The 24,315-nt window shown below is 42.9% G+C and overlaps 1 protein-coding gene and 2 pseudogenes across 2 annotated transcripts; 1 reads left to right on the top strand and 2 right to left on the bottom strand.

Moving 5' to 3' along the window:
* Positions 1 to 1,122: 1,122 nt before the first annotated feature.
* Positions 1,123 to 2,179, bottom strand: LOC148006418 (nucleoside diphosphate kinase B pseudogene; annotated as a pseudogene).
* Positions 2,180 to 2,598: 419 nt separating this feature from the next.
* On the top strand, positions 2,599 to 11,337 carry LOC148006417 (phosducin-like protein; annotated as a pseudogene). The gene is made up of 4 exons (XR_015683488.1): positions 2,599 to 2,742; positions 4,463 to 4,639; positions 6,001 to 6,181; positions 8,996 to 11,337. The product of XR_015683488.1 is annotated as a phosducin-like protein (transcript).
* Positions 11,338 to 20,728: 9,391 nt separating this feature from the next.
* On the bottom strand, positions 20,729 to 21,712 carry Or5c1 (olfactory receptor family 5 subfamily C member 1). The gene is given in 1 exon segment (NM_001000397.1): positions 20,729 to 21,712. A coding segment is annotated over 1 exon segment (984 nt).
* Positions 21,713 to 24,315: the final 2,603 nt, after the last annotated feature.

Below are 24,315 nucleotides of genomic sequence, written 5' to 3'. Positions count from 1 at the left end.
TAAAACCTACATTTTAAGGACCTATGTCCTGCTCCCGCACCTCCAGCTTAGTTTTGGGCTCTCTTCTTAAATGGTGAACCCATAGGAAGACCAGCACTCTCAACTAATCTACACCCTGGAGATCTCTCAGACACTGAGTCACCAACCAGGCAGCATACACCAGCTGATATGAGGCCCACACCCCACATATACAGCAGGGGACTGCCAGGTCTGGCCTCAGTGAGAGAAAAAGCATCTAACCCTGGACTTAAGGCTCCGGGGAAGGGGGAGGTTTGGTGGGGTGGGGTTAGGGGTGGGGACATCCTCTTGGAGACAGGGGAGGAGGACGAGGAAGTGTCAGAGGATGGACCAGGAGGGAGTAAAAAAAAGATTAAGGAATAATAATAAAAATAAATGGGCGAACGCATAAGATATGAAGGATGGGGAGACAAGTGGGAATTGGGGACGTGATGCGAAATTCATAATCAATAAAAAGTTTCAAAAAAAGCTCACCCCAAGCACAAAGTCTCTTTGACTATGGATCAGGATGTAGAACTCTCAGCTACTGCTCCAGCGCCATGCAGGACTGCGATGATCATGAATTAACCCTCTAAACCAGTCCTCACCCTTCCCAATGCTGCACCCTCTAACACAGTTCTTCATGTTACGGTGACCACCAACCATAAAATTATTTTCTTTGCTACTTCATTACTATGATTTGACCACAGTTGTTTGATCCCCAAAGGTATCATGACCCACAGGTTGAGAATCACTGCTTTAAACTGTAAGCAAGCTGCCCAATTAAATGCTTTCTTTTCTAAGAGTTGCCTTGGTCGTGGTGCCTCTTCAGAGCAATAGAACCATAACTATGACAATATTATAACAGCTAATGCTTATTAAATGATTAAAAATTGCATATAAAAACTGTAAAAGTGTTCTTTCTACTGGTTCTCATTTGCTTTGCAAAGATAATTCTTATTTCTTATTTATTTGCTAGTGACTTCTATCTTTGTCTCTATGTATATGTAATGTTGTTTGTGTGATTTTTTTATGTAGAAATTTGGCTGATATACACTCATCTATTTATTTCATTTTATTTTTTCCCAGTTCCAAAGTCTTTATCATTTTAGAAAAGATGATCCATCCAGTCAATGGGATGAAGAGCCGTGTCCCAGAGCCCAATCAGTAGTGCTGAAGAGGACTCTGGTTTCTCCATGTCTACCTGTACACACAGTCATGAGGACCAGACTTATAGTCAGTCAGTCTCTCGGGCTTAAACTATAGATCGATCTCTTTCTTAGCACTCTCCACTGAATCACTGCCATGAATGATGTTCTTGCCAACCAGAATGCAGAAATCCCCACAAATGGTGCCTGGTTTCGAAACAGCTGGATCGGTTTGCCCCCGCATCACCTGTTTTCACCACATTGAGCCCCTCCCACACCACTGCCGCTATAGGCCCTGAGTTCATGTACTTCTCTAGCCTAGAGAAGAAAGGACGGTTTTCAGGCCAGTGTACTGCTGCTTCAGGTGTTCTTCAGAAGCCCGAAGGAAGTTCATGGCGGCCAGGCAGAACCCCTCCTTCTGGAATCCTTTGATGATCTCGCTCATCAGGTGGCGCTGCACCCCATCTGGCTTGATGGCAAGGAAGATAAGCTCGAAGTTGGTCACAGTCCGAAAGCTGGTGGGTGGGCTGGTGCCTGCTATGAGCAATGGAAGCAAAAAGACTAGAACGACCACCAGCCAGCGTGGGGAGAGGGCACTGATCTATTTATTTTATTGTTTTGAAGTAGAGTCTCTTTTGCCCAACTTGAGTCTTGGGTTTCAGTGACTCTTCTCTTTCAATGTTCTGAGTGTTGCGATTTCTGCAGGCATGAGCCTCCATACTTCTTATTAAGTACTTTATTAATAAAATAAAACTCTATTATTAAATGTAACAATATATACCTTCAACTTTTCTATACTCCGTAACTGGAATGATTGGACTAAAAGATATACGTTTTTATAATATTGATAGATATCCCCAAGTTTTAGACTTTTAGTAGTGTCTTGTATTTTTTTAAGGATGAGAAAGTATAATATGCTGTAGAAAGGAAACCTGTTAAAGCAGGAGAGAAGAGAAGAACAGTGTTATTTATTAGCTCAAGAAATGGGGAACTCCTGTACCAGTAATTCGGATGTAGGAGAATGTTGGGTACATTTTGGGTATTAATCAAATGATCTCTTTATCTAGAATTTTCAAAGGTTATCACGATACATAACTGAAGTACTCTGTAAACTGTCGAGTCAACTATTTGACCAATATTAGTTGATACGAGTTACTCAAATTTCTTCGGTTGTCCAGGCCCGTTTCTTGTCCAATAATCCAATTCAGGCTGTCATACAACTTTTGTTCTTTGAGTTACTTATTCTTGAAGAAATTAATATTTTTGAAGTTTTTTCGCTTTAATATTCATTTATAACTTTTCTAGGAACCTGGAACAAAAGTTAATAAAGTTGTCTTATTTTAAACTAGAAGTACAAATCGAGGTGTTTTGTCCTAAGCTAAGACCCGTAGCTTCTCCACAGACGCCAAGATAAGTTTCTTGTGATTGGGCAGCGTGCGTCCGCCGTGACGCCGGAAGGCCGAGTGATTGGTCCGCAGAGTCCACTGCAGCTTTTCTCTGTTGCTCAAGGCTTTCGGTTACTTCTCTTTGTCTAAGCAAGCGTTCTTTGTTGGTGACCGGAGTTGCTAGTCCAGAAGGAACAGACTGAGTGAGCGAGGTAACTAAGTGCACAGGCGTCGGCGGGAGGAAGCGGCGGGCCTAGACATGGGTGGGGACAGGGGTTTGCGCGCCTTGGGCGAGCTACTTTGCCTCCGGGCTCCTGGATTCCAGTTTCTCCCGTGCGTCTCAAACTCCTTTCGAGACTCCGAGCGTCCCTCATCAGTACCGCCCTCCTCATCTGCCCTACCCAGCTCCGTCTTCCACGCTGCCCCGCCTCCTCAGCCCGCCCTTCTCCCGCTCCATTCTCCAGGCTGCTCCTCTTCAGCCCGTCCCTCCTCAGCCCCGCCTTCCTCACTGCTCCGCCTCCTCAGCTCCGCCTGTCTTATGGCTCCGTCCTTTTCCACCCTGGCCTTTTAGCTTTGATTTATTTAGCCTCCTGACCCTGCCCGTTTGTCCCATAAGCTCCGCCTTCCTGGAAGCTTAGCCCCGCCCTTCTCTGGTCCATCTGCTCAGCCCCGCCCTCCTCACTGTGCTACTTTCTTTCTTTCTTTCTTTCTTTTTATTTTTTTGGTTCTTTTTTTCGGAGCTGGGGACCGAACCCAGGGCCTTGCGCTTCCTAGGTAAGTGCTCTACCACTGAGCTAAATCCCCAGCCCCGTCCTACTTTCTTTTAACACTCTTGCAAGCCTTTCACTGGCCCTGCCCAGCTCACTTCACTGCTGCTCCCACCCTCTTCACGATCCTCCAGCTCTTCAAGTTTACTATCCCCACTTGAGGTTTACCATCTGCTCTGCGCATGCATGCCACTTTTGTCTGCCAGTGTGCTGGCCTCCTTGCCTCTCAGCAGCCCAGCCTCCTTAGTACACTCCACTCTGGCCCTGTTTCACCCATTGCACAGCCCTGATATCTCTGGGACGGAGTTGTGGCCCTCTGGCACATCCCTGACAAGGAGCTTTCAAAAGTTTTCTTCCTTTCCTTGGTGCTAGCACTTTCCTCTTGATTGATTGTTGTTCAGCCCGCACAGAGATCCTGACTGTGTGGGAGAGAGGTACATTGTAATAGTGTAAATACCATGTGCTAAGTTTCTTCTGAAGGCAGCCCAGTGTTGGGATGCTTAGAGGAAGGACGTTTTGTTTTTGTTTTTGATTAGTCATTCCTGCTGGATTCTTAAACAGACTTCTAAAGCACTGAATGGAATCTTTCCTCAAAATACCTGGGTCCTAGGTGCTCTTTAAACATCTGACTCTTACTTGAATTTTGTTGCGGAGACTTGCTTTAGCTGGTCAGATTTGGTCCAGCTTGAGACCATTTATCTAGGCTCTTAGTGAGGCAAGGAGTGAATGACTTAGTTTCAATGGTATACCTACCCTTGGTAGTCAGCCCCTTTTGAGGTTTTCCCTGAGGACTTTCCCCTGATTTGTTAGCTAGCAGTCTTAAAACTAAAAGTGGGTATGAATAAAAACCTTGAGCAGTAAATTCCTCTTACCCAGTCCACACAGGTAGACAGTAATGTACCTCTAAGGCTTCTGGAATCACACATCTGTGGGCCTGTTAACAGCTCCAGTGTTTGTGACAGAACTCAGCAAAGAATGTGCCTTATCCAAGTCTTCGTTTTGCCTGCTCTAGCAAAAGCCTGGTAAACTATGGCATAGATCCAGGGTTGGGGTTTGCTGAGATTCTGCTTATGAAGGCACCTTCAGAGTCGTATAACGTTGTGGGGAGTCAGTCAGTCCAAGTTATGTCTTCTTTGCTCCAGCCAGATACATTGCTCTCTTCTAGGCGCCATGACAACCCTGGATGACAAGTTGCTGGGGGAGAAATTGCAGTACTACTACAGCACCAGTGAGGATGAGGACAGTGACCATGAAGACAAAGACAGAGGCAGGGGAGCCCCAGCCAGTAGTTCCACGCCTGCGGAGGCTGAGCTGGCAGGCGAAGGCATTTCAGTCAATACAGGTACTGAAGGCTCTGAGCTCTGGAAATGGGCTGGAAAAGTGGCCTTTGAAATGTATATTTGTTAGAAGTCCTGCTCTCCTTTCTCCAACTCCAGTCCCACTTTCCTTCCAGAGATAACATGGTGTAGTCCTTCATTGTGCTTGCTTCTGCCCTTTCTCTGTGCAATGCAAATCTGTATGCATATCAGCAATGGAAGGGAACTTGCTGGAGCGTGTTTGACAACCCGTAAATCGTGTATATGAGTATACTGGTTAATATATGATTGATTCCTAGAAATGTCGTTTTTACACTGATAGTTTTCTTAAGTTAAAGTCTGTTTTATTGTTGTATGTATATGCATGGCCTATATGCTTGGTTACAATGCTTGGATACCAGTATGGAGAGAAGAGGACTTTTTGGAGTGGGTTCTCTCATCTTCACAGTTAAATTCCAGGGATTTATCTACTTCAGGTCTCCAGGCTTATACTGTAGGATCCCTGTGTGGTGAGTCATCTCAGTGGTTCTTATACTACTGTGTATTGTTTTTAGTTTGTAACTTTCTACTTCTGGGGATTGGCCGAGGGCTTTGTTCATGCTTTGCAAGTGCTCTACCACAGTCCACAGCCCAATCCACTGTAACATCCTAATATTGTCAGATTGCTTAGGTTGAGGTAATGCTTGTAGTTCAGCCAGCAACAGTATTTTTTCATTTAGTTTCTCTCCTACTATGTTTAACAGGTTTTGAAATTTTTGCCACCTTTTTAGAGATAGTGTCTCATGTCGTTCAAGCTGGCCTTGAACTCCTAATCTCAAATGATCCTCCATCCTCAGTTTCTTCAGTAGGGATTCCTGGCATGCATCACTATGCCTAGCTTATTATTTTTGGAGTATCTTTTATGTCAAGATATGTAGAACTGTCTGATCTTACCCCTTCTTGCCTTTGGGTGCTGGGGATCAAATCTACGGCTTTGTGAATGCTTGCTTAGTACTCTTGCAGCTGAACTGTATTCATAGCCCTTGGTTTTTGGAGGGAGGATCTTACTGTAACTCAGGCTGAACATGTGATCTTCCAGTGTGGAATGCTGATGTTGCAGATGTGGGCTACCAGGACCTCTCTGTGTCAAATTCCCTTCTTTCTACATGTTTCTTCTTTACCTTCGAGTAGATGAATCATAACTTGTAGGATGTTGAGCATTAGGTTGGCCATTTAATTCCTGCAAAGTGCGCTGCAGTAGACCTCCTTGTGCCCCACGTAAGGCTATACAGAGGCCCTTGCTAACTGTGTCATAGATACAGCAGGCTCCATGCCAATGTGAATCCTGTCACAGATGTCAGCTGCCCAAAGCCCCTGGTCTGTTCTCAGTTATGCTTGTCCTATTCAGGTCCAAAAGGGGTGATCAATGACTGGCGCCGCTTCAAGCAGTTGGAGACAGAGCAGAGGGAGGAGCAGTGCCGGGAGATGGAGCGGCTGATCAAAAGCTGTCTATGAGCTGCAGGTCCCATCTGGATGAAGAGGAGGAGCAGCAGAAACAGAAGGACCTCCAGGAGAAAATCAGTGGGAAGGTAATGGCTTCTTCAAGGCTTCCCTGGCTGCTGGAAATGGGCTTGGTGATTCAGGAAGGGAGGAAAGTAGATTTGGCTCCTGAGGTGCATTGAAATGCAGGGCAAAACTGGGAGCCCTGCCATAACTTGGGGTGCATCTGGGTTTGCTCTCAACTCAGCTATACATTGTTACGGCAAAGTCTCTTCCTGAGCCTATGCTTTTATTTGCTAGATGAGGTCATAACCTTTATCTTTCTGGCGTTCTGGAGCATATATTAGTTTCCTAATTACGTTCATGATTATTTTGTGGAGATAGTAAATAGAATAGACATTCAGGGAGATACTTGAGCCCAGGTCCCTGACACCTTCTTACCTTATCAGCATTAAAGGTCTCTCTTGTTCCTTCTGACTATGGAAGAAGTGTTCCTGAGTGCCTCAGATCAGTTAGCAGTGGCTTAAAGCTGTCAGGCACTGGGGCCAGAAGAAGGGCTCAGTGGGGAAAGGAGTTTGTTAGACAAGCCTGGTGACTTGAGTTCAGTCCCCAGAACCCATGTAAAGGAGGGAGGAGAGAACTAGCTCCACTGTTGTCTTCTGACCTCCATCTGCATGGAGAGCAGGCACACAGCATAACAGCAAGTTGACATTTAAAAATATCAGCCAACATGAGGGTGCAGATAAAACTGAGTCAATCACTTTGACTGGGGAATAATTTCAGGGCATAAAACCTAGACAAAGGCCATGTCAGCTAAAAGACGCAGTCAAATCAGCCAAATGGGAGAGTCTCAAGTTAGAGCAATGGGAAGAAGATTGGTAAAGAGAATTCAGAAGGATGCTGGTTATGACACTTCTGATCCAGTGTTGTGTGGCCCCTGCTTACCACCTCTAGTCTTACAGGGTTAGTCAGAGATGTTTTGCTGCCCCAGGCCAGGAGAAAGAAGATCTGTCAGGGAAGCTGGCTATAGCATAGTGTGCCTGCTGCTCATAGCTGTTGAGCAGAGACACCAGAATGAAGCAGCAGTCATGTGACCACAGGTCAGTTGTAAGAGATTCTGTCCCTGTCCTCTTAGGCCACCTATAGTAGACTAGAACTGGAAACTGTCTGTCTGACAGAAATGAGGCTGGAGGAAGGTCAGTATGATCTATGTATATCAATTTGTAAAAATGTTTGGAAGCATCAGGAAATAGTTATAAATTATTATGATTTTTTTCTCTTTTGAAACAGAGTCTCACTGTGCTGGCCTAGAACTCACTGTGTAGACCAGGCTGTAGATCATAAAGATCTGTCTGTCCCTGCCTTCTGATTGCTGGGATTAAAGGGGTAGAGAGCTACCATGCTCAGTCATTATAAAGGAGTTAACATTGCCTAGAGACAAAAGCAGGTTATGAGACACCCATAGCTGCTGCTGCACAAGTAAGACAGCTACAGTCAGCTAACTGGCAATAAAAAAGCTGAGCCTGGTAGTATATGTCTAATTCCACTACATGGGAGGCTAAGACAGGCTCAGGATTGTTTGTTCAAAGCCAGCCTGGAATACATAGTGAGAACCAGGCTAGCCTGTTCTACATAGGGAAACCTTGTTTCAAAATTGAAAAAAAAAAAAAAAATTGGGCTGGAGAGCTGGCTCAATGGTTAAGAACACATGTTCTTGCAGAGGACCTGGGTTTGATCCCCCAGCACCCACAAAGTGGTCCACAAACATCCGTGACTCCGGTTCCAGGAGATCTGATCTCCAAAGGCACCAAGCACTCATTTGGTGCACATAAATATATGCAGCAAAACACACATAAAATGAATAAACCTTAAAGTGCAATTTATCACTCGTCATGTGTCATGTGGATTGAGCTGTGTTTTTTGGAAGTTCCTTAATTGTGTTGTCTTTTCAAAAAGGTAAGAGTGACTAGAACTTAGTCTAGACTGACAGGAATGCTCAGAGGGGACGTGGTACTATGTGGTGCTGCTGTATTGGAATGAGAAGCAAAATGGTATTGAAGTTTCAAACTTGAGTTTCTAAAATCTAGTTTAAGGGGCTAGAGAGATGGCTTAGTGGATAAGAATAGACACTGCTCTTAGAGACCCCAGTGTGGTTCTCAGAACTCAAAAGATGACTTCCAACTGCTCCTGGGAATCTGACACCCTCTTTTGAACTATGTAGGCACATGCATACCTCCCCACACACATACATATATACACATAATTGAAAGATAAAAAGAGATCTTTAAAAGTTCTAGTTTGAATCCTAGTCTTGTACTTTATACTTGAGTGAATTTGTGCAAATCATGTAAAATCTTTGGGTTAATACCTACATTTACAAAATGGAGTTATTAAAGTTCTTCCAATGAGATTAACTCAAGAATTCAGTCATAGGTGACTTCAATCATGATGGCCAAGGGCATAAGCACCACATGGTAGGAGAGAACTAACTCCTGCAAGTTGTCCTCTAACTTCCACAGGAGCAGCATGGTATGAGCATGTTCCCTTCCCCTGAAAGTCAAAGTAATGAAAACATTTCAATCTGGAAAGAAGATTCAGCTGTTAAAAGTACCTGTTTTTATAGATGATCCAGGGTTGGTTCCCAGCACCTGTGTGGTGGCTCACAACCTTTGTAACTGCAGTTCCTGGGGAGCCAGTGCCCCCTTCTGACCTCCACAGGCTCCAGCATGCACCTGGTGCACATAAAATACACCTCTATCCATACAAATTTTAAGAGAGATGATATAATATGAATAAGACACTAGTGTGAAGCCTCATGTTTCTAAGTACTGGGTACATATCTACATCAATGACATATGTTCCGTGTCTGTCTTGGTTCTCCATGTCTGCTGGTTTTCCTGCAGATGACTCTGAAGGAGTGTGGTATGATGGACAAGAATTTGGATGATGAAGAGTTTCTGCAGCAGTATCGGAAGCAGAGGATGGAAGAATTACGGCAGCAGTTTCATAAAGGGCCCCAATTCAAGCAAGTGCTTGAGATCCCCAGTGGAGAAGGATTTTTACATATGATTGATAAAGAACAGAAAAGCACCCTTATCATGGTTCATATTTATGAAGATGGTGTCCCAGGGACTGAAGCCATGAATGGCTGCATGATCTGCCTTGCCGCAGAGTACCCCACTGTCAAATTCTGCCGAGTGAGGAGCTTGGTTATTGGGGCCAGCAGTCGTTTTACCCGGAATGCCCTTCCTGCTCTGCTCATCTACAAGGCGGGTGAATTGATTGGCAATTTTGTTCGTGTCACTGACCAGCTGGGCGAAGATTTCTTTGCTGTAGACCTTGAAGCTTTCCTGCAGGAATTTGGATTGCTCCCAGAAAAGGTCTTGGTGCTGACATCTGTGCGAAACTCTGCCACCTGTCACAGTGAAGACAGCGATCTAGAAATAGATTGAACTGATAATCTAGTTCTGTAGCTGTCTCATTGTTTGGGCTAGAGGACACATGTCTTTATTTATTTCTGTCCTTCCTGTCTTCTGGCTTTACAGCTGCTCTTTGTAGTCTGGTTTAGTATGTGGAAAGTCAAGAAACTCAGATTAAATCAGAATCCTGACTCACTTTGTGGCTAGCAGTAAAGCGATTTCTAATTATATAAACAGGAAGCTGGGTTCTTGAGCTGTTTACATCTCTAGCGTGACATCTCTGAAATTGTTTCCAGTCAATATTGACATGGCACCCTTGAAGGCAATGTCTTGAAAATTGTCTTCTGATGACCTCAGAATTCCACCAGGTCTGAGAGTAGAATTCCCTAGTGAGTGTGTTCTGTGCAGTGTAAACAGTGCATTTCCATAATCACTTGATTGCAAATCATGTTTACTTGCAATCAGACTCATAGCTGTACTTATTTTCTCCAGATCCTTCTCTACCAGGGTCCATACAAGGTTGGGAATATAGCTCAGTGGTGAACTCTTAACCTAGCATACACATAGCTCCAAAGTATCTGATTCCCACCCAGCACTGTCAAAACTAAAGGTTCCAGATGGTGCCTGATGCTGTAGTTAGCAGTGGTCTCTGCTGTGGGAGTCACTGGTCCAGTCCAGCATAATGAAGTATGAACAGGAAGGGATGTTTTCTTGCTGACTGCTGTCATGATGTTGGGAAGCAGGCATCCTATTGACTGACACTGGTGTGTATAGAGCTTGAAAACCTCAGTAGGAGGACCTTTCTGTATCCTGCTCATCAGCATCTGTTCTGTTATTTAGCAAGGTAATGCTTTGTTTAACCTCAACTTTTTAAAAAGCTTTTTTTGCCTATTAGAAAAAAATTCATATTTGCTAGAGGAAAATTGGCCAAAATACAGATGCAAAAATGGTTTAAAAATATAATTCTGCCACCTGAATACTGTATGTTTTGGTACCATTCATATATAGGGTTTTTTTTTTTTATGTATTATAGGGTTTTTTTTTTTTATGTATTCATAGGCTTTGGTTTGTTTTTAAATGACATTGGGATCATTCTGAGCATACTGTCAGATAGTGTGATCAGTTCCTAACATCAGAAGTTTTTCATGCTATTAAATACTCTTCTGTAATGTTTTAATAGCTGTTGATATTCCATTGATTTGCTGAAATCTGCTTGGTGTTTGGATTTTAGAAAGATAGCAAACTTTTTATTATAAATTTTCTATTTTAAAACATGTTTATCATAGAACATATAATAAAAATTAAGTTAAAAAGATATTTAAAAGCCATAAAATTTTACTACTGATAATTACTGTCACCATTTTTACAGATCTCTTTCTAGCTTTATGTGTATGTGTGTATTTATAAAAGTCATCATCATTCAAGTTTTTCTTCCTTTTGATTACTCTTTATATGTTTAGTATCGGGAAAAGAAATGAATCTGGAAGTAAGTATTAGCTTTAGTTCACATGTGAGTTTTTTGGTTGCTCAGAAGCTAGCAGGAAATGAGTCCTGTTGGAGTTAATCAACAAAAACAGTATCATTTTCTGACTAAGGAGCTCATTGTAGAAGTGAAGACAATCATAGGAGCAGAGACAACTGATGTCAATATTCTAGTTTTTTTTCCAGTTTTTTTCCCCATTCTTAATAACATTGATAGTTACTGAATTCTGTGTTCTACTTTACGTAACAGTACATATTAAAATACTTTGGTATATTGTAAAAGTTCTGAATAAATCAGTTGCTTTATAATTCACCATCTAAATAAACTATACCATATTGACTCAGCCCGTATATCAGATGTTTAAATTCCCAGCATTTTGCTAAAGCGTTTAACATCTTTGTGATTTGCACTGTGTTTTGCATCATTCATAGTATAGATGTCTAGAAGAGTCACTGAAAAAATTGGCAGAAACACTTAAAAATTTTTTTCTTCACAAAATACTTTTGATAATTTCATACACAGATATAATACATTTTGATTATATTTACCATACTGCTCTCTTGACTTCCACTCCTGCTGATCTTCCTTCTCCCAAATAGTTCTTATTTCACTTTGAGGTCTTTTTGAGTTTGGATGGTCCACTGAGTTTAGTTACAGTTGCTTACAGGAACATGAGTAAGGGATTATATTGACTGGATCTGGGCAACTTACGAGCGGCTACACTACTAAAGGAAATGTCTCCCCTGTCCTCAGCAACCATTAACGGCCAATAGCTCCTTAGGAAGGGGTGAGGCCTCATGAGCCCTTCTTCCATCCATGACATAATTATTCTATCATATATATATATATATACATATATATATATAGACACACATATACACACATACACACACATATATACATTAAACAATATTTTGACCGTATATATATATATATATACACACACACACATATACACACACACACACATATATATATTAAACAATATTTTGACCGTATTCTTACATTATCTTCTCTTAGTCCCTTCACCCTCCCACTGAACCCCTTTGCAGTGAATCCCCTTTTCTCATGTTCTCTCTCTGTGTGTTTCTCTCTGTCTCTCTGTCTCTGTCTCTCTCGTTTGTGTTAATAGGCTCAGTCTTCTTCAGGTAGTCAACTGCTGTGATGTCATGTCCAATAGTGTACAGAAGATAATAGTTTACAGCACTCCTAACCATCTTCTAGCTCTTAGGTTTTTTTTTTCTGCACTGTTTCCTGAGCCTTGGAGGGGTTGATATGGATGTCCTATTTAGGGTAAACATTCAACAGACGTATTCTCAGCATTTTGACAAATTACAAGTCTGCATCAACCACTGTTTACTGTAGATAGGAGTTTCTCTGATGAAAGCTGAAAGCAGGAACCTATGCATATAAACAGATAGGCAGTCTGGTAGCCTGGTTATTTAGCAGAGCAACAGTAGCAGGGCATGTGGTATCCCAGTCATGGACTCTTGACAATGTTTACAGCACCTGGTTTAAATTTCTGTGGAGTTGAAACTCAAGAAAGTGTTTTGTCTCCTTGGTAAAAATCATGCCACTATTCCACCAGTGGGCACATCAGTGGTATTATAGCTTGCAAGGCTCATGGCTGGTGAGACCTTTGATGACTTTTCTCCTCCAGCTTTGTACATTCTGGCTCTATGAAAGCTAACTAACAGAAAGGATGATCAATTTCAGCTTGATTTCCCCATGAGTTGCAACCAAAGTGTGGTGGCTTCAGTTTTCTCTCCAACTAATAGAATGTTGAAAGCCCAATCTTGTGTGGGTCTTGTCCAGCTAATCCCAGTTACCATAAGTCCCTAAGTCTAATGTGCCATATCATGTCAGGAAGACAGTGTTCCACACCCTTTCCCTTTCATTTAACTCATTCTTTCTGACTCCCTATCCATTCTGTTCCCTGAGCTTTGGAGGAAGTGTAGATGCCCTATCAGGTTGACCAAAGAACAGTCAGTCCTTTTCCTCAGCCCTTTGAATAGCTGTGAATCTCTGCAGAAATGGATGCCCACTGCAAAAAAAGGAGCTTCTCTGGTTAAGACTGACAGCAGCACAGAGTTAAACATGAGTACAAACACCAATATTTGAAGGTGATATGATAGACATGACATAGCCTCTTAGAAGACAGCATTAATAGCATTATAGGTTGCTTTCTATTGCTGTAGTAAACACCACAACTAAAATCAACTTGGGGGAAAAAGGGTTCATTTCAGCTTTCATTTTATAATCCATCTCTAAGGGAAGTCAGGGCAGGAACTCAAGGCAGGGACCTGGAGGCAGGAGCTGAAGTAGGAACCCTGCTTACTGGTTTTCTCTCCATGACTTGCCCAGCCTGCTTTCTTATGCAACTCAGGACCACCTGCCTAAGGATGGCACCACCCACTCTGGCTGGGCCCACCTACATCAATCATTTCCCCTATTAACTAATTTTGGTTTTGTTTAGTGTCCCGTAGATCTTAATTGGGGATGCCTATGTGATCCTGAATTAGGGACAAACTACTGGAGCCTGATGGACGCACCAATAAATAGACAACATGTCTTCCCCTCTACTGGACTCTTTCTGTCGCATGCAGAGTAGCAGCATGTGGTACAGCCCCAGGATGTCTGTATGAAGAGCTAACAGTTGGTAAATGGCTGTGGAGAGACAGAGAATCAGTTTTCTCCAAGGGCAGGATCCTGTCTAGGTTTTTCAAGTGGTCAGACCTTGACATATGTACGTTCAAGCAATGCTAAATGCACTCAGATGTTGTGTATGCATGTGTACATACATACACATATATGTCAGTGTGCAATAATAACAACTAAAGAAGAAGTCATGAACTTTGGAGTGGTGGTGGGGACAACCACGGTGATTATGACGACGATGACCATAACAGAAGTTAGATGGATAAAAGGGTAAAAGTGATATAGTTGCAGTGCAGATGTGTAAAGTTCTTAAAAAAAATAAAAAGGAGAAATGAAGGTGAAAAGAGTCCTGGAAGGTGTTGGAGGAGGGGTTTGGGGGTGGATATGTTAAAGATACATTGCATACATTCATAAAAATTTTAAAGGATGGCCAAAATGTGGATGCTCCCACTCCTCCTTAAAAGGGAAAAAAATATCCATAGGAGGGGATATGGAATCAGCGACTCAAGGAAAGGCCATTCAGAGCCTGCCCCACATGTGTCCCCCCCCCCTCTATATATATATATATAGCCACCAAAACTAGATAAGATTGATGAAGCTAAAAATGCATGCTGAAAGGGACCAGATCTCTCCTGAGAGACACATCCAGAGCATGTCCAATACAGAGGTCAATGCTAGCAGCAAACCACTGAACTGAGAACAGGACCTCCTTGGGGGAAAATTAGAGGAGGGATTGAAAGAGTTGAAGGAGTTTGCAACCCCATAAGAGCAACAATGCCAACCAACCAGAGCTTCCAGAGACTAAACCACTACCGAAAGACTATACATGGACTGACCCAGGACTCCAACTGCATGTGTAGCAGAGAACAGCCTTGTTGGGGCACCCAGTGCGGGGGAATATGGGGGAAGGGAGTAAGAGGGATGGATGGGGAGAATACCTCTATGGGGGAGGGGGAGAAGATGGGGGGTCTTGTGGACAGGAAACGGGGAAAGGGAATAACATTTGAAATGTAAGTAAAGAAATATATCTAATAAAAAAGCATCAGATGTCAGACCCTATAATTTAATAAATTGGAAAATACAAAAAAAAAAATTAAAGAAAAAAATCCAAATCTTGCCAAGTCACATGGAAGTGCTGGTTATAACTAACCATAGCCACATGGTGGCAGTAGAGGAGGGGGGGTAAGTGGCTCAGCTGCTGCCTGATAACCAGCACAGCAGACTGGACTCTCGGAGGCTTGACTAATGTGAGAATAGCACCAGAGAATTTGATCCTAGAGACAAGAGCAAGAAAACACCGACCTCACACACTTTAGATGGTGAGTGAAAATAAAATGTTATTTGATGAATACAACATGCACACACTTATCTGTATACATGTTAAATTCTGGTGAGTGAAGGGTGAGGAGGAGAAACAGGCCCAAAAGGAGGAGGGAATGATGTCCCATCAGCAGTGATGTCTGACATCAGACATGCAGCTCCCTACACAAGAGCTGCACGATATTTAGGTGAAATCCAGTCCGATGACTCATTAGCCTGCATTGGTGAGTGTGCGCAAATGTACTGAGACTCTGTCTGGTCATCGTGTGAGAACTTTATATGGATTATAGTAAATAATTCTCACAACAATTTCTGAGTGATATTGTTCCAACTGTCTTTGTTAAGCAGTTGTCCCGAGGTTGATGGACTAGTAAATAGTAAAGTCAAGAGTTAAATGGAGGAACCAAGACATATGTGCCAGAAAACACCATTACAAAGCCCGATGCTTTGTACACTAACTTAAAAACAAACTGAAAGGCTTAACTCATAGTTTTCCTGTGGCGATGCTGGAGATTAAACTCAGGGTTCTCTGCCTGCCAGGCAGATGATCTCCCACCAAGTTATACCACTGGCCCCACAGATTTCATTAGAAGGGAAAAGGCAACTTGTTTCAGAGGTTCTTCTTCTCCATGTCTAAATCTCATTCTAGAAGTTCAGGGCAGTTCTGTGACAAGAGACCTTAAAGGAGAGGAGCTAAGTCATAGGGTGTGGAAGGTGAAGCTGAGGACATTTTGCAAAGGAGTTAATGACTTCTAGCTTTTCCTTGTTATTCTCTAAAGGAGGGGGGGAGTAAAAGAAAACCCAGTGAAGAGCCTCCCTACCTAACCTAGTTAGGTTTTTATTGCTGAGATAAATACCATGACCAAAAGCAGTTTGGGGAGGGAGGAGTTTATGTCAGTCTGCCATGAAGGGAGGTCAGGACAGGAACTCAAGCCAGGGTCCAGGAGGCAGGAACTGAAGCAGAGGCTGTGGAGGAAGCTGCCTGCTCTACAGGGTTTCTCTGCCATGTTTTCTTCTGCCACCCAGGTTTACCCGGGGGTTGGCACCTTCCACAGTAGGCTGGGTCCTCCCACATCAATTATTAACCAAGAAAATGTCCCACAGGCTAATGTAATGGAGGCGTTTTCTCAACTGATGCTCCCTCTTCCTGCATGACTGTAGCTTGTGTCAAGTCAGCACACGATTTTACTGACTGTTTCCCTCCTCTTCTTCCATTGGTTAGTAAGAATCCCTCTAGGGCTTTTCCTGAATGCCCACCCATGCCCTACCTTCTAAGAAGGGAAGAGAGGAAAAGTGCTGTGTAAGATGAAGGTTCGCCTGTGAAATAGCTTCAGAGTCTTGCTGAAGTTCAAGATGGCCCTTGTCGACATTCAGATCTGTGAAGCTGTGTGCAGAAACATTCTATGTAATTGCAAGTCCACATGTGCACATGAGGGTGCGGGCATGCAGGTGTGTGTAGATTCTGTTTGGTTTCTACAAATACACAGGCTTGAACTATGGACCCAGAGTGTTTACTTATGTACAAATTAGCAGATGAGCATTGATACAAGAGCCAAGATCCCATATAATAGTGCATACATTGGTCACATATAATCAAATGGTAGCATTTAGAATTTATTTAACTTTTAGATAGTGGCAACATTGGCTGCCTGTTCTTTGCAAGCCCTCTAATGTGGGTCTGTTTGTGCACACACAGTAAAAACCAATGTTTTCTTTGATCACACAATCACTCTCTCTTGCACAGCTCTCAGCTCCCACAGCCTTTTCTCTTGTTACATATACTGCATTTGCACAGGCCCTCAGTAGATCAGAGATGTGTCACCATAGAAGGGCATGTTTTCATCTAACTGCCTAAGTGTCATTTTGTCCCTAATGACACTACTGTGTAGCTGCCATGATGGAAAAAAAATCACAGCTTCATAAACACCTTCAAACTCATGCATAGTATCTGCATGCAACCATCCTCAGGAAGACAGAGTTCCACGAAATGAAACTTATTTTTTGTCCCCCAAGGGTACCATGTGCCTTTCTCACATCGCAGGATCGAGTGGTAGCAGGAGTCAGAGCTTGTCCGGGGAGGACCTACAGAGGAAGTGACTGACCACACTTTGGGCTCAAGACCTTGGGAGCACCTTAGTCTCCATTTGAAAGCAACATCCACATTCCTCAGGCGTGTATTCCTGGAGCAGGGAGCTCCTTTTCTCTGAGACTAGTTACCCTTCCTCTTATGAGGCCAATTTGATGAGGGTCAGGGTGATTGGTGCTGCCCCCAACTCAGAATGCTTTCAGGAACACTGTGTATGGTGGTGGTGCTGCTTCTTAGTTCCAGTTTTATAAAAGCATAATAATAATAATAATTAATAATTAATACTACTACTACTAATAATAATAATAATAATAAATAAAAATAGAGTCAGGCTGACCTGTGGAATACAAGCTAAGTAACCAGAGAGTGCAGGAGTTTTACAGGCAGCTTTCAGGACCAATCCTCCTGCCAACTGTACCAGGGCCAGGTGCTTCTTCGAGTGTTATAGGAGTGCATGTGTAGGGATGGTGCTTCAGGCAGCTGTGGAAACATATGCCTCTTCCTATGTGTTTGTGTGTATGCATGTGTGTGTATACAATTGCTAATCTGTATGATAGAAATACAGAAGAGTCTTTCTTTGTGCGTGAATGTTTCCAGTAATAGATTTGTTGTATAGTGTGTGTGTGTGTGTGTGTGTGTGATTTGATGGAATTATGCCTAATGCAGCATTTTGGGTGGGGATGACTTCATGACGGTGTTAGAGCAACCATGAGGGAAACATTTTCAGGACAAAACCTTTCAGTGATTTTCTATTGCTTGTTAATAAAGATGGAATGTCCTTATGTAATATGCAAAAAACAGAGTGTCTTTCTCTTTCCTAGATCCTTAACTATCAAGCTTTTCTTCACTACATTGACAAGGTGACAGTTAAACTGAACTTGTAATCATTGGCTCACAAGCTTATTTCACTTCCCTGCCTTTACACACACTTGCTCCCACTTCCAACAGCAGCTCCTGCTTCTTTTCAGTTCTCACCCACGTTGCTGGAACTAACTCACTTTGTGCCATGAGTACCCCTAATAGCCCCCTCAGTCACTCCTATTCCAACTCTGTCTGTCCTCACGCTCTTCTGGAATGATGTTGAAAGACATTTAAGAGGGAGATAATTCATCTGACTTAGATGAGTTGTATTAAGGGAGGGTGGGAGCATTGTCTCTTTTTAGTGTGGGAATATGTTTCTTCTTTTTTCTCCAGGTTGGGCTCTGTTACTGTCTTTCTGTCACTTTCTCTTCTCAATAATTTGTTTTCTTATTCATAAAATAGGCTCAATATATAGACAAGGCTTCTCGTTCCTTCTAGTTGGTTTTTAGAACCTACAAAATTTGTATCTGGCTTCTTCACTGATGCTAATCATGTGGAAGGACCTATGCACATACTTGCTGCTGATGGACAGCATTGTATACCTCAGAAACTTTCCTTTAATCAAGGTCAGTCTTCACAAGGGACCTGGGAAGGACCAGGGTTTTAGAAGGCCTTACCTTGACCTCCTGAGGCCTTTCGGATATTATGTATATGTTCTCATCATGACAATTTAAATTAAAAGACTAGTAGTACAGGTTTGCAATCCTAGATACCTGGGAGGTGGAGCAAGAAGATCACAAATTCCGGGCCTGCTTGGGGTATAGAGTATACTCAAGGCTATCTTGGGTAACTTATTCAGACCACATACTACAATAAAAAGCAAAAATGGCTGAGAACCTAGCTCAAGTTGTGCTTAGTATAGATGAGGCACTGAACTCATTCCCTTACTACCCACCAACAGGTTCCAGTTCACAAGGAAATATGGCAATAAACCATCTTGCCAAGGACTGAGTATGATCTTAGGATATGTTACTCCCAGTTTAAGGCTGAGATATTTCTGAGCAAATATGAATAAGATAAGCTGTTAGAATACCCATGATGTTCTCTAAGATTTGAGTAAATGTCTTGGCTGCATCCTTTTCTTTATTAGTCTGTGACCTTCAAGAATGCCATAGTTATATATAGAGAAAGAGACAGGTGGTAGTGGAGGGAAAGAGGAAGGGAGGAAGGGAGAGAATCTGTGGTTGATGTCTTAACTGTTTCCTCATTCTAAGTTCCAGATCCTGGTTTCTTCCTGAAGGGGTGTGTGGAAGGCAAGCCCAACCCCTGGTTAAAACCTGCAGAAGTGATTCCAAGGGGATTCTATTGGGATTCATAATGAAACATTGAATACCACACTTTTCCACTGTATCCTCCATTAGTCATATTCACTGAAGGGACTGGAAAGGGGATCAGGCAGAACTGGTCATTTAGCATTGTCTGTCCTCTACTGTCCCAAGTTTATTCTCACCTTGTCCATGAAGAGAAAGGCTTCCTAGGTAGATGCAACTGAGTCAAGAAGACAAAGGAAATCCATGAAAACTGTGAGATATATCTCTACTTCTAGAGGGTTCATTATGCCCCAGGACTTGGAGAATCATAGCAACCATTGCCAAGTGGTCAGAGTTATGGTATTTCTTTTCCTAACTCCAATACTACCTTTGGATAGTATATCACAACACAAAACACTCATGATGTCAACACTGCCCCTCCATGTGTTAATCTGAGAATGTGTGTATCCACTAATGAAATTTATCTACTAAGTCCTATGGTTAATCTTGAAGAAAAACGTAACCCATAACTCAAAAGCTTAAATTAAAGTGACTTAAATGTCAGTCGGGTACCTAGAATGTTTATGTGCCTAACTCAGTGTTTGTCTAACTCAATGTTGGGAGCAGAAGGCCATAAGGGATAACTTATGTTTAGAGGTGCTGCTCATGTGGATATCTGATATGAGTTAGCTAAAACATGGCTGACACTGGATAGTCACGGGACTATGAGTCAGCACAAAATAGCTGACACCACATGTCTGAGAACCCCCTAAAGGGAGTAGTGATATAAAATCTGTTATGCAACTTTTCCTGGCAGAATTCTGTATAAACGTGGCTTTGAGCCAGTGGCTGGGAGTTCTTTGTCTTTGCTTTAGCTGTTGGCAGACAGCGTGTCTGTCTCTCTGTAGTCACAGTACCTCCTTCCTTGTGGCCTGTGTGTGGGTCTGTGCCTGCCTGGATATTGACCTGTGTGTCAATGTGTGCCTACATGGTGACCTGTATGGTGGTGAATAAAGTGTGTCTGCCTATGGACCCCCACAATCTCTTCAGCCTCTCAACATGGTTGCAGAGACACAGAGCACACAGTCTTCAAGGGTGGGTATTTGTTTCATTATATTCAGTCATGCTCTGGCATGAATGGGTTCTGAGGATGTTTTCCTGAAGTTCTGAGGAACAAAGAGCATACCCTTTGGCAGTGAAAAAAAAAAAAGCAAAAAACTAAATGGCCAGAAATCTAGAGAAAATTGGAGGTAAAGTGGATCTCATTTGGCGTTTCTAGAAATTAGCATCTTATATGCACTGGTGATGTAAATTCTGATGTTTCACCAGGTAACATCTAGGAACTTTAGTGTTTTGGATACCGAGGAACTCAAAGCAGCTCCATAGCAACATTATCTGGTCTTGGTGATTTCTTTAGGTCTTGCTCTAAAATACCCCAGGTTTCTGCTTCCGTTTGTGCATTTTAATCCTTCCCCTATTTGTAGTCCCTTCATTAATGACAGGAGACAGTTGAGTCAGAGGAACATCTATCTTTATCCCCAGTGACAGTGTCTTCACCCTTAAGGAGCTTCCTGTGGCCAGTCACTGGTGCTCCGCCCCGGGCAGCAGAATCGATGGCAAGTGCGCCGGAAGGCTTCCTTGACTTCCTTGTTTCTAAGGCTGTAGATGAGTGGGTTGAGAGCTGGAATGACGAGAGTATAGAACACTGATGCCATCTTGTCCGTGTCCAGGGCATAGCTGGAGCTAGGACGCAGATACATGAAAATAAGAGTCCCATATAGTATGGCTACAGCTGTGAGGTGAGAGCCACAAGTGGAAGCTGCCCTCCGACGGCCCTCAACTGACTGCATGCGGATCACAGCACCAGCGATGAATCCATAAGACACAGCAATAGCCAACACTGTGGCTGTCTGGATAAAACCACAGACAGCAAAAAGGAGGAGTTCATTTAGACTGGTGTCATTGCAGGAGATGGCAAGCAGTGGAGGAATATCGCAGAAGAAGCTGTTGACTTCTAGTGAGCCACAGAAGCTCAGGCGGAAGGTGAAAGTTGTATGTACAAAGGCACTCACTGCTCCTCCCAGGCCTGATGCCCCAAGGAGGGCCAGGCATAGACGGGGTGACATGACTGTGGTATAGAGGAGAGGGTTCCCAATGGCCACATAGCGATCATAGGCCATGACTGCTAACAGGCAACACTCAGCATCAGCCAACCCTGCAAAGACAAACATCTGGAGGGCACAGGCTGCATAAGGGATGGTGGCACGGGACAGTAGAAGATCCACTAGCATCTTGGGGCCTATGGCAGAGGAATAGAAGGCATCCAGCAGGGAGAGGTTGGCCAGGAAGAAGTACATGGGTGTGTGGAGCCTGGCATCTATACGGATGAGTAGCACCATTCCCACATTTCCCAGCAGGCTCATGAGGTAGATGGGCAGGAATATCAGGAAGAGGGTCACGCGCAGGTCCCAACGATTTGTGATCCCCAAGAGAATGAACTCAGCAGGCGTAACTCTGGACCAGGTGAAGTTCTCTGAGCTCATTCTTCTGGATGGAGACTAAGAAAGGAAGAGAGAGGGGAAATGAGAGAAAAGTTATGCCCATCACTGAGAGAGAGAGAGAGCTGTATCCCGGGGTCTAATCTTAACTGGACAAAATTACTCATTTGACCTTTGACAAACTATCTGACTCTCATACCCTGTTCTATCACTGAGACATCTGCAGGTTCATCTTCACAAGGGCAGAAGTTTCCTTAGTATGGCCCTTGAAGTTTGTTGAAAGGAACTCTTCCCATTGGATAAGGCCAGGGAAGGGAGTAGGCAGGTGTCCTAGGAGAACGAGGTGTGGGAGAAACAAGGATGTGCATGTTTGTCCTCTGCTTTTCTGAACCTTATTTTTTCTTCCATGTATGATGAGAGGAAAGCAGCAAGGACTGAGTAAGATAATGCATGTGAAGAGTCTCATACAGGGCCTGAAGTATAACAGGCATCCAGTGAAGGTTCAGTGAACAGAATCAGATGCGTTGGTTCCATACAGGGATAAAACAGCTTTAAGACAATCAACGTCTTGATAGGCAATGATGCTTCATACTCCTTTGTCTTCTCACTTATTCCTTTTGTCTAAGACCTGCTTCTTTGTTTATCTGCAGTGTGTGAAGCCCATTAGTGACCTACCCAGAGGAAACCAAACATCTTCCTCATCTGTGCCTGCCTCAGCACACACCCACTGGACCATCTCGTGCATTTAATTAATTGATTAATTTTGAGATAAGATCTATGTAGCCCTGGCTATCTTGGAACTCACTATGTAGCCAGACTGACTTTGATCTCAAGGATCTGCCTGTTACTGCCTCCCAAGTGCTGAGATTAAAGGTGTGCATCACTACATGTGGTTTAGACACATTTTTAAATTAAAGAAACTTTTAGAATTATTTATTTATACCCACATGTCTGTGTGCGAGTTTATGCGTGAGTCTGTGCATGTGTTTGAGTGCTCCAAGAGGCTAGAGGCGTCAGATTCCTTTGAACAGAAGTTAAAAGTGGTTGTAATCCACTTGATGTGTGTGCTGGAAATTAAATTCAGGTCCTCTGGAAAAGCAATGCCGAGCCATCTCTAAAGCCTTTGCTAAATTTTTTCAATGTGTTAACAACTGTGTATATTAAGGGATAGAATGTGATATTATGGTCTATGAATACACATTAGAAAGACCCTGTCAATAGTGGAACATAATAGAAGACCCAGGGATATACCCACACAACTGGATGCTTAAGTCTTGACAAACTTTTGAAAAATGTGCACTGGGAAAAGACAGTCATATCAACAAATGGTGCTGACAAAACCCACATAGTAGTGAGATTAGATCCCTATCTCCTCATCCTGCATAAAACCAATTCAAAGTAGATCAAAGATCCTCATCTAAAACCAGAAATGCTGAAGCTACTAAAAGTTCACATAAGGAAAACACACTAGGACATAGATAGATATGGCTAACAGATTTCTGAATATAAACTGCAATAGCACAGGAAACAGCCCCAAGAACTGACAAATGAGATCTCATGTTTTCAAAGCTTTTCCACAGCAAAAGAACTTAATGGAATGGAGAGACAGCCTGTAGAATGGGAGAAGATCTTCACCAGGTATATTTCAAACAAGGCTTAATATCTGCAATATACAAAGAACTGCAAAATTAAGCTTCAGAAAAAAAAACTGCCTATCAGTAAATGCGCCAATGATCGGAACAGACAGTTCTCAAAATAAGGTATAGAAATGGACACTTTAATAGGTGTTTAATATCTATAACCATGAAGGAAATGCAAATTAAAATGTCTTTGAGATTTCATCTGACTCTAGTCTGAATGGCCACTACCAACAAAATAAAGCATGATAAATGTTGGCAAGATGTAGGCAGAGAGAAACCCTTACCGTCTGTTGGTGGGAGTACAAACTGGTAGAGCCATTACAGATAGCAATGTGGAGGCTTCCCCCAAACTAAAGCATAACTACTACCATGCCCATCTGTCTCAATCCTGGACACTCAAAGGACTCCATATCTTATCAGAGAAATACTTGCAAGGCAGGAGAGTAGGTAACTGGAGGGAGAGCATTCAAAAATGTCCGCATGAGAAAGACTGGCAGCTCTTTAGCCTACCCAAGCTTCCCTCAGTCAATGGTACATGCTCTGAAAGGCTGGTGTTTGTATAAACCTGGGAGACGTGGGTACTTCCTTAAGACAGTGGATCACTGCAGAGTTCACCTCATCTCTTCCCTCACCTTTTTTTTTTGTGCTCTGGGAGCCAGGCTACAGGTGAGATATAGCCCCTTTGTATTGGTCCCTTAAACTGTCCCCTTCTCCATTACCATCCATGTGTCTCTGTGCAGTGCAGTGTTAATAAACACAAGAGCCCGGAAGCCCCGTCTCTGCCTTCTAGACTCAGATCCACACCTGCTATGCTTGCATATCATGATCACTGCTATTTTTTTTACAATAGCTAAGATGTAAAATCAGCCTAGATGCCCATCGACAAATGATGAGACAACAAAAAATCGGATACATGTTATTCAGTCATGAAGAAAAATAACATTCTATCATTTTCAGGAAATGGAAGGAACTATAGACATTATTTTAACAAAATGGTAATGAGGCTCC

This window comes from Rattus norvegicus, chromosome 3 (genome assembly GCF_021556685.1).
Source record: "Rattus norvegicus strain SHRSP/BbbUtx chromosome 3, alternate assembly SHRSP_T2T, whole genome shotgun sequence".
NCBI classification, from domain to species: Eukaryota; Metazoa; Chordata; class Mammalia; order Rodentia; family Muridae; genus Rattus; species Rattus norvegicus.
Note: the sequence above shows the minus strand (reverse complement) of the source record. Positions and strands in the feature narration are given on the sequence as shown.